Source organism: Hypanus sabinus, unplaced genomic scaffold (genome assembly GCF_030144855.1).
Source record: "Hypanus sabinus isolate sHypSab1 unplaced genomic scaffold, sHypSab1.hap1 scaffold_440, whole genome shotgun sequence".
In the NCBI taxonomy this organism is placed as follows: domain Eukaryota; kingdom Metazoa; phylum Chordata; class Chondrichthyes; order Myliobatiformes; family Dasyatidae; genus Hypanus; species Hypanus sabinus.
Genome location: NW_026781314.1, coordinates 116,292 through 131,522, shown reverse-complemented (window position 1 = coordinate 131,522; position 15,231 = coordinate 116,292). Strand labels below are relative to the sequence as shown.

Sequence of the window (15,231 nt, the reverse complement as noted above, 5' to 3'; positions counted from 1 at the left end):
TAGGGCTTCTTATAATGTCAAGTAGTAAACCAAGATGAAAGAAATATATGAATTCCAGAGCTCCACAGAAATATAGTGATAGTTAAGACATTAACAAGATTATAGCCTATCACTACATTTCAGTGAATAACTGGTACAATAACACATATAATACTTAATTTAATAATATGACGAAGTATTACATGGTTGCACTCACTAATTATCATAAAATATAATTATCAAGCCGGTAAAGTAACGTTTTTGCTTAGAAGCCATAGGGTTGCTAGTGAGAAAATTTTACTTTTCTATCAGCGAGTTCACTGTCAATGCATCGGATGACAGTATTGATGGCCCGCTGGGGAAATTTACAAACGAATTCGAATATTGAAAGGACTGGATAGAGAGGTCGTGGAGAGCTATACTATCTGGTTATCAGATTATTATTATACAACTTAAATACAACTTAAATATAGAATCGGTAGGCTTGTTCCCCAGCTTGGGATTCTAAATTGGAGAATGGAGCTTTATTCACAAAATTGTCGCAGTCCACAGTGACTGTGCACGGATCCCAGCATTGGAACCCGCCACTGCAGCCCCACAGTGCACTATGTACTGATTGCAAAGCTACGAAATTGCATGTGAATAGCCACCCCTCCCCCAACTCCACTCTTTCTGCGTCACCAGCAGACTGGGACATCTCACATCTCGCTGCCTCCGCCAGGACATTAAACTGTGAACAACTGTGATCAGGGACTGCTCTCTGGGGTACTCCAAACGCTCACTCCTTCCAGTCTGAAAACGACCCACTCATCCAGACACACACTACCGGCAGTTTATCGATCTCCAACGAAAAAGCCTAATCACCTACTCCTGAGGTACAATACCATTGCTGACTCTTGAGTTTACCACCGTCAAATGCCGGGAGGGACATAATAATCAGAAAGTCTCTAGTCGCAGCCGCGTAAATAAAATGTGATCTCAGTACAATGTACACTAGAGAGGCCACTCAGTCTATCTGGTCCCTGCCCAGTTTTCTGTTCCATATCAGTATTTTAAAACTTATCTCTGAGTCTCCCTGTTGCAACTTGTCACCACTGTGGGAGAAGAGATTTCCCTTGAATTTCTTAGAATCAGAGAAATCTGCAGCAAATTACAGGCCCTTCGGCCCACAATGCTGTTCTGACCATGTAACCTACTCTAGAAAATGCCTAGAATGACCCTACCACAGAACCTCTATTTTCCTAAGCATGTACCTCTCTAAGATTCTCTTAAAAGACTCTATTGTACCCGTCTCTACCACCATCGCTGGCAGTGCAGTCCACTGACTTTTCACACGTTCAAAACCTCTCATCATCTGATACACCTGCATGAATTTCCTGCATGATTTCCCCCAGGCTAATTAACACGATGAGCTCGCTGAGTATTTCCCCAGGGCTCTGGACTAAGATGGTTAAACTCCTTTTTCCCTGCTCTTTTCAAATTTTGTGTCATTTCCACTAATTTCAGAGGACTGTGCCTCAGACAACCGGGTTGTTGCAATGCGCCTCTAAAGCCTGACAGCAGAATGGCGAGTGAATCTTCGATGGAGCAGAGTCAGAAACCAAAGAGTTTCCAGCTCCAATCAGGGCTCTGGGGCTCCGGAAAGAGATGGGGTCTGGAGGTTACGAGCAGGAGGAGGGAGAGGAACCAGACCAGCAGGATGTGGCTATGAATGAAAGATGAGAAACATTTGGAAACTGGTCAATTGAAAAACAAAATGGTTAATTTCTACAAAACATTGCAGGTAATCAGCAAATGTGGAGAGGAATAAATGGGCAGCATTTATTCCGAGCCCCTTCAGCATGTCCAGACTGTGTACTCCTCTGCTTAGTTGCTGCCTGAACTGCAGTGCTCCTTCAGCATTTTGTGTGCGTGCGACTTTGTATTTCCAGCAACTGCAGAATCACTTTTGTTTCAGATCTGCATTTGTAAGAGGATTGCACTTTGGCATTAGATACACAAAATGCCTGTTGATATTTAGTGTATCGTTTATGGGAGCCGCTTTCTGCATTAAGAAAGCTGCTGAGTTTTCTACACACAAAAAAAACCCGTGATATGGACATGGAACCTGTGCTTGCAGAAATGTTTAATAGCACCATGGTTACCCATAAAGCCGCGCGAATAAAATTCCGCTGTCGTTTGAAGCAGCGATCAAATACGCAGGCGCAGGGTTGCTGCCGTCTCCGATAACTACGCATGCGTGCAGTATACAAAAATGTCGGGCGGAGCGGCAAGTTAAGGGCTTTTCTGACTCTAATTGAGTGACAATTGCTGTGAGAACTGTGGCCCGTAAACTCGGCACAGGCAGGTCTTTTTCCTCTCTCTCAGCCCCACGATCCGTACACGGGCCCCGGGGAGCTTCCGGCTAATCAGGGAACGGGAGCAGATAGATCTTACAGACAGAGCTGAGCTCTAGCTAACTGAATGCAAGGATTAGAAACTCGGAAAAAGAGAACAAAATCTTTCTATCAGCTGTTAAGAAAATCACCTTTGCTCTATCTCCAACCGCAGCAGGAGAAAATCTGCAGCTGCTTTAAATCCAAGCAACAGACACAAAATGCCGGCGGGACTCAGCATTAGTACTCTTTCCCATAGATGCTGCCCGGCCTGCTGAGTTCCTCCAGCATTTATTGTGTGTTGCTTGCTCCGCCTGCTCTTGCTCTGGACTTTTCTACCCGTGAGAACATGTTCTGCCAATTCTCTCTGGGCACATAACGATATCAAACACCTTTGCCCTGGGCAACAAGTAGCTTTCACATCACAAATGTGGCAGACTCCAGTGAGACAGACTGCTGCCCTTCCCTTCATATTCATTGGCATTGTCGTCACTGAGTACATCACCGTCCGTCACTTGAGGGAGGTTTCAGGGGAAATATTTATGTACAATACAGAAACTGGTGTTACCTGTGTGCATTGTGGTGATGCAAAAGTTGCTGGAGAATTTGCAAGTAGGAAGAAGAGTGATATTTGGAAGTCCAACTTTTTGAAGCACCATTCAGGAAGAAAATTGCATACAGTGATATGCAAAAGTTTGGGCAGCCTGCATGGTCAGTATTTAGTAACAACCCCTTTGGCAAGTATCACAGCTTCTAAAGGCTTTCTGCAGCCAGCTAAGAGTCCTTCAATTCTTGTTTGGGGATTTTTGCCCATTCTTCCTTGCAAAAAGCTTCTAGTTCTATGAGATTCTTGGGCCGTCTTGCATGCACTGCTCTTTTGCGGTCTATCCAGAGATTTTCGTTGATGTTTAGGTCGGGGGACTGTGATGGCCATGGCAAGACCTTCAGCTTCCGCTTCCTGAGGGAGTCCATTGTGGATTTTGAGGTCTGTTTATGATCATTATCCTGTTGTAGAAGCCATCCTCTTTTCATCTTCAGCTTTTTTACAGATGGTGTGATGTTTGCTTCAAGAACTTGCTGGTATTGAATTGAATTAATTTTTCCCTCTACCAGTGAAGCGTTCCCCGTGCCACTGGCTGCAACACAAACCCAAAGCATGGTCGACCCATCCCCATGGTTAACAGTTAGAGGGGTGTTCTTTTCATGATATTCTGCACCTTTTTTTTCTCCAAACATACCTCTGCTCATTGTGGCCAAAAAGTTCTTTTTTTATATTCATCAGTCCACAGGACTTGTTTCCAAAATGCATAAGGCTTGTTTACACAAAATGCTGGTGGAACGCAGCAGGCCAGCCAGCATCTATGGGGAAAAGCACTGTCGATGTTTCAGGCCGACACCCTTCATCGTTTCGCTTGTTTAGATGTTCTTTTGCAAACTTCTGACGCTGAATTTTGTGGCAAGGGCACAGGAAACGTTTTCTTCTGATGACTCTTCCATGAAGGTCATATTTGTACAGGTGTCCCTGCACAATAGAACAGAGCACCACCACTTCAGAGTCTGCTGAATATTACTGAAGGTCTTTTGCAGTCAAACAGGGGTTTTGATTTCCCTTTCTAGCAATCCTACAAGCAGTTCTCGCAGAAGGATTTCTCGGTCTTCTGGACCTCAACTTGACCTCCACTGCACCTGTTAACTGCCATTACTTAACGACATCATGAACTGAGGTAATGGCTACCTGAAAATGCTTTGCTATCTTCTTATAGTCTTCTCCTGCATCATGTATTTTAATTTTCAGAGTGCTAGGCAGGGGCTTAGAGGAGTCCGTGGCTGCTGATTGTTGGGACAAGTTTTGTGGAGTCAGGGTATTTATAAAGCTTTGAAATTTGCAACACCTGGCTTTTTCTGATGAAGATTGTGAACAATCCATAGCCCTAACAAGCTAATTAAGGTCTGAGACCTCGGTAAAAATTATCTGACAGCTCAAATCTCTTGGGGTTCCCAAACTTTTGCATGGTGCTCTTTTCCTTTTTTTCCACTCTGAAATTGTAAAAACAAAAATAATACACTAAGCTTGCTTAATATGTTGAAAAGAATGTTTCATCTTTAACTTTATGACTTTTGGAGATCAGTTCATCTTCCACTCAGTTAACTAGTCAGAATAACAGAAATTTTGACCGGGGTGCCCAAACTTTTGCCTACCAATGTATATATGGTGTGCAAAAGCACTGGCGAGAAAATCCTTCAGTACTGCTACAGGCCTGTTGCATTGGCTGTGTGAGAGTGAGGATGAAGTCAGTGAAACCCAGAGGAGATCAAAGTGCTTGTTGACAGTGACTTGCTAGCTGTAGAAATGAATATCTCTCTATATAAAATTCAGGGTGCACGTGTTGTTGTCACTGGGCAAAAATTTGCACAGCACAAGGTTTTTGTGAACACTGGTGATTACAAATTGGAGGAGATACTGGTGGGAAGGTGGGGAGACCTCCAGTGTCCCTGATACCCTCACCTACAAGATGTGCATCCAGCTACAGCTTGTAACCCTGCACATTAAGAAGCTGCAACTTGAAATTGATGAATTCTGGATCAGCCGGGAGTGGGAGGGGCTGATAGAAATGACAGAAAGAGAGGTGTGCCTCATCGAGGTGCAGGACACAGGAAACTGATTGAGAGTCAGAAAGGGGAATGAGGTTAAACAGCCATCGTAGAATACTCCTGTGGCCATTCCCACAACAACAGGTGGACCACTTTCGAAACTGTTGGGGGAGGGATTATCTGGCAGAGGTAAGTCAAAGGTGTGATAGGGGATTCGATAGTTAGGGGAACAGAACTAGAAGGGGACTAATCTCCTAGTAGTAAAGCTTGCAAGTGCTAGTGGGGTATTTAAAGTTGCAGGCAGGGAGGGAGCCAGAATGACAGAACAGATAATGGAGGGGGTGAATCGAATTGAATTGACTTTAATACTTATATCTTTCATATACATGAGCTGTAGAAATATTTACATTATGTCTCTGTCTAAATGTGCAATGTGCAATTTATAGTAATTTATAATTAACAGTATGTACAACAGGACAGTCAACATAACAGAGAAATACATTTGTATCTGCATGAATTAATAAGTCTGATGACTTGGTGGAAGAAGCTGTCCCAGAGCCTGTTGGTCCTGGCTTTTATACTGCGGTACCATTTCCCAGATGGTAGCAGCTGGAGCAGTTGGTGGTTGGGCTGACTGGGATCCCCAATGACCCTTCAGGTCCTCTTTACAGCCCTGAATAGTGGGAAGTTCACATCTACAGATGTGCTGGGCTGTCCGCACCACTCTTTGCAGAGTTGTGCAATTGAGGGAAGTACAGTCCCCATACCAGGCAGTGACACTGCCAGACACAATGCTCTCAGTTGTGACCCTGTAAAAGTTCTTAGGATTTAGGTCCCCAATTCAAACTTTTCAATGTTCTGAGGTGAAAGAAGCACTGTTGTGTTTTTTTCACCACACAACCAGTATGGATGGACCATGTATTATGATATTGTAGCCATTGCTGGGACTTGGTTCCAGCCAACAGTCTGAGGGATATGGAGGAACAAATCTTTCTCCAGTGATCACAGACCATGCCAAGAAACAAAGCTTGATATATTAAGTGATTTTAATTTTCCATCTATTGACTGAGATTCCCATACCATAAAAAGACTGTTGGGGTAGAGTTTGTCAAATGTGCCCTTAATCGGGATGTAGAATTCCCAATGTAGAAGTTGCATGTGCAATTACTTGTGCAATAAGCTATTAGGAAATGATCCGGGGCTGTTGACAGAAATTAGTGATCATAATGCCTTGAAATTCAAAGTAAATATGGAAAAAGCGAGGTCTGGACCACGGGTTGAGATTCTAAATTGGAGAGAGGTCAATTTTGATGGCGTCAGAAAAGATCTGCCAAGTGTGGATTGGGACAAGCTGTTTTCTGGCAAATTATGATAATTTTCTAATTTATAATTTTACTAATTCGATAATTTATGATAAATACCATAATTAGTTGGTGAGTGGGAGTTCTTCAGAAGTGAAATTTTGATGATGTAGAGTTTGTAGGTGCCTGCAAAAGTAAAAGTTGAAAGATAACTGGTGCAGGGAACCTTGGTTTTCAAGAGATATCGAGGCCCTGGGTATTTTGTTCCTCTCAATGCTTCAGACTGTTGGGTGCTGCAATATCATAATTCCACACCGTGAGCTCATCCGACAATTTTTTCAGTTGTCTTCTCTTGGTTTCTAAAAGCTTCCCAATAGTTTCTGCTCTTTTGTTTGCCCTCTCTTTGGCTTTTATATTGGCTTTGGCTTCTCATTTCAGCCACGGTTGTGTCCTCCTGCCTTTCCAATGCTTCCAGTTCTTTGGGATATATCTACCATGCACCTCCTGAGTTGCTCCCAGAAACTCCAGCCATTGCTGCTCCGTCGTCACTCCTACCAGATTCCCCTTCCAGTCAGGTTTGGCCAGCTTCTCTGTCACAGAAACATGGAGAAGCTCAGAACAGAAACATGCCCTCTCTGTACGATCAGAATGGTAATCTATACGGGAGACAAAATAGATGGGGGAGGCTTTAAATAGTAGTTTAGCATCTGTATTTGCTCAGGAGATGGACACAGGTGAGGCAAGGCAGCATCAACTTCATGGATCCTGTACAGATTACAGAGGTGGATGGGTTTGCTGTCTTGAGGCAAATTAGTGTGGATCAATCCCCAGGGCCTGACAAGTTGTTCACAGGGACCCTGCGGAAGACAAGTGCAGAAGTTATCGGGGCCCAAGCACAAATATTTAAATCATCCTTAGCGACAGGTGAGGTACTGGAGGATTGGAGGACAGACAATGTTGTTCCACTGTTTGAGAGGGGCTCTAAGGAGAAACGAGAAAATGTTACATTTGTGAGCTTGAGATCAGTAGTGGGAAATTTATGAGAACATGTGCAGGAACCGGATTTATAAGTATTTGGATAGGTGTGCACTGATTAAGGATAGACAGCATGGCTTTGTGAATGGTAGGTCATGTCTAACCAGTCTTATAGAGTCTCTCGAGGAAGTTATCAGGAAAGTGAAGACAAGGCAGTGGATGTTGTCTACATGGACGTTAGCAAGGCACTTGACAAAGTCTCAGATGGGAGTTTAGTCAAGAAGGTTCAGTCATTCAGCATTCAAGATGAGACAGTAAATCGGATGAGACACTGTCTTTGGGAGAAGCCAGAGTGTGATAGCAGTTGGTTGCCTCTCTGACCGGAGGCCTGTGGCTAGTAGTGAGCCACAGGGATCAGTGCTGGATCTGTTGTTGTTTGTCATCTGTATCAGTAATCTGGATAATAAGATGGTTAGGGATCAGCAAATTTTTGGATGAAACCGAGTCTGGGGATTCAGCGGACTGTGAGAAGACTATCATGGCTTGCAGTGCGAACTGGACCAGGTGGAAATATGGCTTGTGAAATGGAAAATGGAATTCAATGCAGACAAGTGCGAGCTGTTGCATGTTGGTAGGACCTACCAGGGTGGGTCTTACACAGTGACTGATCGGACATGGAGGAGTGTTGTTGAGGAATGGGATCTGGGAATACAGGTCTATATTTCACTAAAACTGGTGACACAGTTCGATAGGGACGGAAAGAAGGATTTTGGCACATAGTCCTTCATAAACCGAAGTACTGAATGGTATGTTATGTTGACTTTGTACAAGACATTGGTGAGGCCTAATTTGGAGTATTGAGTGCAGTTTTAGTCAGCAACCTACAGTAAAGATGTCAAGACTTTGAAAGAGTTCAGAGAAAGTTCACAAGGATGTTGTCAGGTCTGGAGGACTTGGGTTATAAGGAGAGATTGAAAAGGCCAGGACATTATTCCTTGGAATGTAGAAGATTGAGGGGAGATTTGATGGAGTTATACGACAATTTAGAGGTTTATGGATAGGGTAAAAGCAAGCTGGCTTTTACCACTGAGATGGGGTGAGACTACAACCAGAGGCCATGGGTTAAGGGTGAAAGGTAAAATGTTAAGGGCCACATGAGGGGAAAATTCTGCCGGGTGAGTTTCCAAAGAGATCACCAGCTCGTAACCCAGCACGGATGGAAAGCGTGCAGGGGAGCCGGCTGGATTCGAACTCAGGACCTTTCGTCCCGAAGTCTGGCACTGATGCCACTATGCCACCAGCCAGGTCAGGAGATATTTTTTATGGCATTGAAACGTGGCATTTTAAATTAACATTACATAAAGGAAAACCCCAGCTGCACATCAACAAAGGCTATTTGTGTGAGAGGGTTTAGTTACCGTGGGGCCAGACACCCTTTCAGCTCAGTGGGAAGAGGGACTAATTCAAATGGACAGAGTCAAACAGAGCCAAGTCACAGATTGGAGATGGCATAAGTGCCCCATTCTTATAGACCATCAGAGAGTTTGAGGGTCGTTCCAGATACCAGTACTGTGCCCAGTTAGGTGATTTTGCTCTCCAACTTTTGTTGAACTTCACTGTAACAGTGTGATGTCGGATCACACCTTGTCAACTCAAGTGATCTCAAATGTTGTCCTTCACCCACTGATGGATTTTTAAATCTTTTTACAGATTAATATCGCCAAGGAATTTGTCTATGGGAATTGAAACACAACACACCAGTTGTGCTGTCTCTGACTAGATATTTAAGGAGCAAGGGATTCAATCAGCCATCCTTCCTGTTCAGACTGTGCGGAGGGATTCACTCGGTCATCTGACCAACTGGCACGTCCGTCATTTTACACAGGGGAGAGGCCGTTCATCTGCTCAGACTGTGGGAAGGGATTCAGTCGGTCATCCCACCTGTGGGCACACCAGTCAGTTCACACTGGGCAGAGGCTGGTCATCTGCTGAATTTGTGGGGAAGGATTCACTCGGTTATCTGATCTAATGGCTCACCAGCGAGTTCTCACTGAGGAGCGACCGTTCACCTGCTCGGACTGTGGGAAGGGATTCACTCGGTCATTTCACCTACTGAGACACCAGTCAGTTCACAATCAGGAGAGGCAATTCACCTGCTCAGACTGTGGGAAGAGATTCACTCAGTCATCTCACCTCCTGGCACACCAACGTGTTCACACAGGAGAGAGGCCATTCACCTGCTCAGACTGTGAGAAGGGATTCACTCGATCATCTCACCTACTGGTTCACCAACGTGTTCACACTAGAGAGAGGCCATTCACCTGCCCAGACTGTGGGAAGGGATTCAGTCAGTTATCTGTACTGAAGGTACATCAGCGAGTTCACACTGGAGAGAGGCCATTCAACTGCTCAGACTGTGGGAAGGGATTTACTCAATCATTTCACCTACTGAGACACCAGTCAGTTCACACTGGGAAGAAGCCATTCACCTGCTCGGATTGTGGGAAGAGATTTACTCAGTTATACAACCTACAGAGTCACCAGCGAGTTCACACTGGGGAGAAGCCATTCACCTGCTCAGACTGTGGGAAAAGATTCACTTCGTCATCTCAACTGAAGGTACATCAGCGAGTTCATACTGGGGAGAGGCCGTTCACCTGCTCAGACTGTGGGAAGGGATTCACTCGGTCATTTGAACTGAAGGTACATTGGCGAGTTCACACTGGGGTGTGGCTGTTCACCTGCTCAGACTGTGAGAAGGGATTCACTCAGTCATCCAACCTACAGAGTCACCAACACGTTCACACTGGGGAGAGGCCATTCACCTGCTCAGACTGTGGCAAGGGATTCAGTAGTTCATCCACCCTACAGAGACATCTGCGAGTTCACACTGGGGAGAAGCCATTCACCTGCTCGAAGTGTGGGAAGGGATTCACACAATTATCTGATCTACAAAATCACCAGCGAGTTCACACTGGGGAGAGGCCGTTCACCTGCTCAGAATGTGGCAAAGGATTCACTCAGTCATCTAATCTACTGAGACACCAGCGAGTTCACAATGGGTAGAGGTCATTCACCTGCTCAGTCTTTGGGAAGAGATTCTCTCGGCCACCTCCACCAAATGTGCATCATTGTCAAGTCAAACTTGAGTTTCAGGAAGGTATTAAGGAAGAGCAAGACTGCACTGGCAGAGAGGACGGAACCTACTGCCTGAGGGCGGTTTCTGCCCAGAACATTTGTGCGGACCCTGCAGCGTCACAGTGGCAGTCCGAGAGCAGCATAACATCGGCAGCCAGGAGTAGCGTCACAACCCGCGGTAAGATGCCGAACTTTAAATAATTGTTGAGACTGTTTCACGGAAAGGAGCACTGCTGTCACTGCGTTTGGGTTAACTCCGCCATCGGGTCATCGCACGCAGGCACTTCTTGAAAACGGTGCGAGGCTTAAGAAGAGCTTGTGAACCTTCGAGAGAGTTCACCCAGTTTGGAACCATAACGGTCCAGTAGAGAAACGGAGGTGCAGGTCCAAAATCGTCTCCGAAGTCCAACAGGCAGCCAGTTTTTCACCTAATCCTAATGTTACTACCACTGCCTTATGACTATCCTTGACTAGACTAATGACTGACTTACCGCTGATTATTTATGACTACTGACTAATAATTACCAACTGCCACACTTGCGAAAATAAAAATAAAAAAGGAAAAAGAAAGGAAAAGGTCATTGAGTGGAATCCGGTTAAAACCTTCGGGTAGGCGTATTCAGTCCCTTTCAAGTGGGGAAGCTGCACATGGGAGCAAGAACTCCGACTTGACAGTGAAAAACTGGTTGATAGTGAAAGTACTGCTTGACTACACTGTTTGACCAGGAAACAGAAATCTGGGAGCTTTGAACTGGACCAGCAAGAGCAATAACCTGGAGTCCTGAAAAAGGAAGGAAATCAAGTTCAGATAAAACAACATCAAAGCATCACTAAAAAGTTGTACTCTCACCTGTGAACAGCCGGCAGATGGAATCAAACATGGCTGAACAAGCTATTGGGAAATCAGTTGAGCAGCTCAAGCTAGAGAGAATGACATCAAAAAGATTGTTTTCTTGTCTGGCCAGCAGCATTACCAGGACCTATGAAGACATGTCTGAAGAGGAGCTCAGAGTGAGTTTCAATAAACTCACAATAGAAGCCGAGAAAGTCATGAAAGCCAATGATGATGCGGAGGCCGGACTCACTGCAGAACGGGAGGCGGTGCTGAACACATAGAAAGTAGCTGTGTTAACTGAACAGCAAAAAGCTGACCTGGCAAAGACGGCAAATGAGTGTGAGTTGAAACTGAAGGAAATCAGAATCCGGGAGACTCTTTGGACCAACTTTGGAAATGTTGAGTTGCTCACCGTACTACAAGCAGCAGAGGATGAATGTGAAGACGTCACTGCTGTACAACCCGATGGCCACCAGGAGGCGTATGGCTTCATGCTTAACCATCTGCAAGGACTGGTAAAGACAGCGAAGAAGGTGGGAACGATGGAACCGGCCAGGGGATCGGAAGCACCTTCAGAGTCGCCTAAAGGGGCTCGAACTCCACGTCCCCAAGCTGGTTTCCAAGAAGGCCCACTTCATACAGGCAAGGAGAAAGGAGGATGCTGAAAGACTAACACTGACGGCATTGGGCTTTTCCTCCAATTTTCCCACGCCAGCCATCAGACTGAAACCGACGGCCCTTCCCAAGTTTACTGGCAGCAGACGTGATTTTCACAGGTGGAGAAAGGACTGGGAAGCACTCCAGAGGCAGGGAGAGCCGACCGGTTCAAGAGAGGTGAAAAAGGTTCAACTGCTGGACAGTCTTGACCACAAAGTCAGAAGAGACCTTCGCCTCAAAACTTATAAAACTGCAGAAGTCATCTTCTGTGTTCTAGAAAACCGCTATGGAAATGGAGTGTGGAAATCGGAAGTGGGATAGTATTGTTACAGAATGCGAGCTAAAATGCGGGGGTTGTGGCTGCGGAAACTGCCAGCCAGGTGGCAAAGGAATGACTCTTGCTGAAGAGAGGGAACTTGTATACAAATTCATATACAAAAAAAAATCAAAGCAATAGTGATAAGGGAGAAAGAAAGGCATGAATATTGACTTCTCTAACTTCCGTTAATGCCCCTCCTCCCCTTCTTACCCCATCACTGACATGCTTAGTTGCCCATCACTCCACTTGTTCTCCATCTCCCTCTCGTGCTCCCCTCCACCTTTCTTTCTCCCTAGGCCTCCTGTCCCATGATCCTTTCCCTTCTCCAGCTCTTATCACTTTTGCCAATCACCTTTCCAGCTTTCAGCTTCACTCCACCCGCTCCGGTCCTCTCCTATCATTTCGCATTTCCCCCTCCCCCACCTACTTTCAAATCTCTTAGTATCTTTCCTTTCTGTTAGTTCTGACGAATGGTCTCGGCCAGAGACGTTGAAAGTGCTTCTCCCTATAGATGCTGCCTGGCCTGCTGTGTTCCACTAGCATTGTGTGTGTGTTGTCTGAATTTCCAGCATCTGCAGATTTCCTCGTGTTTGCACAATATACGAAGGATACTTCACATTATGGATCATATATACAAAAAAATAAAATCAAAGCAATAGTGATAAGCGTGGACGCTGAAAAGGCATTTGATTCGGTTAATTATAATTTTCTTTACAGAGTTTTACATAGATTTGGTTTCCATATCAATTATTAAAACTATACAGGCACTATATGACAACCCTACCGCTGGATTAAAATCAATGGATATTTAATCAAATAGTCTTACCCTAGAAAGGGGCACAAGACAGGGTTTTGCATGGTCAGCACTACTCTTCGCGTTATATCTGGAACCATTAGCTCAATACATGAGACAAAGTGGGGAATTACTAGTAAAGGGGCAGAGCATAAATTGGCTTGTTACGTGGATGACATTTTGATCTATCTAAGGCAACCAACATACTCTTTACCTGATTGATGCAATCCTTTGAACAATATGGTCAATTATCAGGATACATTATCAACATAGATAAAACCCAATTACTTTCATATTACTACAGCCCAGCAAGAGAAATTGAAAGTAGATAACCCCGGGCATGGCAAACAGAGTCTTTCAAATATTTGGGCATCATTATGCTAAACGATTAGGCAACATTATCAGAATGTAATTATCAGCCTTTATATAAAAAAAAACATTAAGGAATAGATAGCAAGATGGAACCCGATTCCTTTCTTTTAGTTTCAGTTCAAGGAGTGAGTCTATTATAATGAATACACGGCCCAGACTGTTATAGCTCTTTCAGCCCCTACCAATAGAGATTAATCAAAATCAATTGAATGAATGGAACAAGATGTTACCAAGATATATTTGGCAAGGTAAAAGGCCTAGAGTTCATCTCAAAACTTTGCAATTAGCAAAGGAAAAGGGTGGATGCGGCCTAACTTCTCTTCGAGGTTATTATTTTGCAGCACAGTTGAGAGCTGTGATATGCTGGAGCAACCCATCGTATGACGCACAAAGGAAAAACATTGAGGAGCGGGTACTTCCCATCCCCGTACAAGCAGTTTTGGCTGATAATAACTTGCAAAGGTACATAAATACTATTGATAATCCATGGGTGAAATAGACTCAATATGGAAAACTATTATAAAAGAATATAATCTCGAGGGAGATACTGCAATTCTTCAATGGTGTGCATATAACTCAGATTTTACACCAAATAAATTGGATGCTAGATTTAAGGACTGGACAGCTAAAGGAATAACAGTTCTTTGCAACATAATGAAAGAAGGAATACTGTTCAGCTTTGAAATGCTGAAAGAGAAACATTTAGAAAAACAAGATTTTTATCAGTATTTATAGATGCGACAGTATGTTAATAGGATGCTTAAAATTGTATCCAAGGCAAGCACATGCATGATAGAGCTATTTAGAAAAGCATATAATTCAGATAACGGTAGTAGAATTATCACAAGCATGCATAAGAGTTTGTCAAATCTTAAAACATATTTGACTTCAAACATTAAAACAAAATGGGAGAAGGAAGGAGGGATAATTATATCTGAGGAAGAATGGACAATAATATAGAGGTATCAATGGAAGTGTACCAGTTCTCAGAAATGGAGGGAGTTCGGATGGAAAAACTTGATAAGATATTTCATTACACCCTCCCAGAAATCCCATTATGATAGTAACATCACTGTTTGCTGGAGAAACTGTGGAAATCGAAATGCAAATCATTATTATATTTTTTGTGACTGCCCTGTTATCAAAAGCTATTGGAGGGGGATACACAATGCCCTACATGGCATCGTTAGATGTGAAATACCCTTGGGGAGTAAGACCATATATTTTGGATGTATACCTCAAGAATGGTTGAAAAAAGATAAATATTTAATGAATATATTGTTGGCAGCTGGTAAAAAGACTGTTACTAGGAAATGGTTATCACAGGAGAGCCTGTAGCGGTGTGCTACAAGCAGCGCTAAAATTACGACACGGAGTCGGTAACTGCAGTCGAAGGAAAAAACTTTATTCGAAAACTTCAGCCTCACTTTTAAGCCTCTGTCAACCGGCCCCCCATGGCGAAGAGGCTCCAAAGCCCTGTGCTCGCAAACCCCCGTAGGCTATCTAATTGTGAGTCGGTTCGCATACGCTAGGAAATGAGCCGCCACAAGCCCAACTTTAAATGCATGGATGGAAATTACAATGGACAAGATGGAGAAGATTGATTCATACTGGGAAAAATGGTTTAACTACATAATCCCTCTAGGCCTGCTTTTATTCTCACAAATCAATGAATATGTTGTAAAAAAAAGATCACTCCCTACTTGTACATAGTTTTTTTTTCCTTTTGCTTGTTTTTTCTTTCACACTTATAGAAGTGTATACCTCAGATAAATTCTATGTGGGGATTTGTGGCATATATGATTATATGATATATATTTACAATGTCTGAAATACATCTTCTGGAAATGTTTGTTTTATGATGAACTTCAATAAAAAAAAACAAGAAAAAACAG

General features: G+C 43.8%; 2 protein-coding genes across 4 annotated transcripts in view; one reads left to right on the top strand and one right to left on the bottom strand.

Moving 5' to 3' along the window:
* Positions 1–755: 755 nt before the first annotated feature.
* Positions 756–10,288, top strand: LOC132388940 (zinc finger protein 239-like). Its single transcript, XM_059961354.1, has 2 exons — positions 756–1,762; positions 8,933–10,288. Exon 2 carries the CDS (start codon positions 9,251–9,253, stop codon positions 10,286–10,288), a length of 1,038 nt encoding a protein of 345 aa, XP_059817337.1. The 5' UTR covers positions 756–1,762; positions 8,933–9,250.
* Positions 6,026–15,231, bottom strand: part of LOC132388939 (zinc finger protein 239-like) — a 25,582-nt gene continuing 16,376 nt past the window's right edge. Inside the window, exon 4 of one of the 3 annotated variants that reach the window (XR_009510372.1) lies at positions 6,026–7,104. The gene's annotated coding sequence lies outside the window, so the exon portion shown is untranslated. The remainder of the gene's footprint in view (positions 7,105–15,231) is intronic. The other 2 variants (XR_009510373.1, XR_009510374.1) reach the window with 2 other exon arrangements.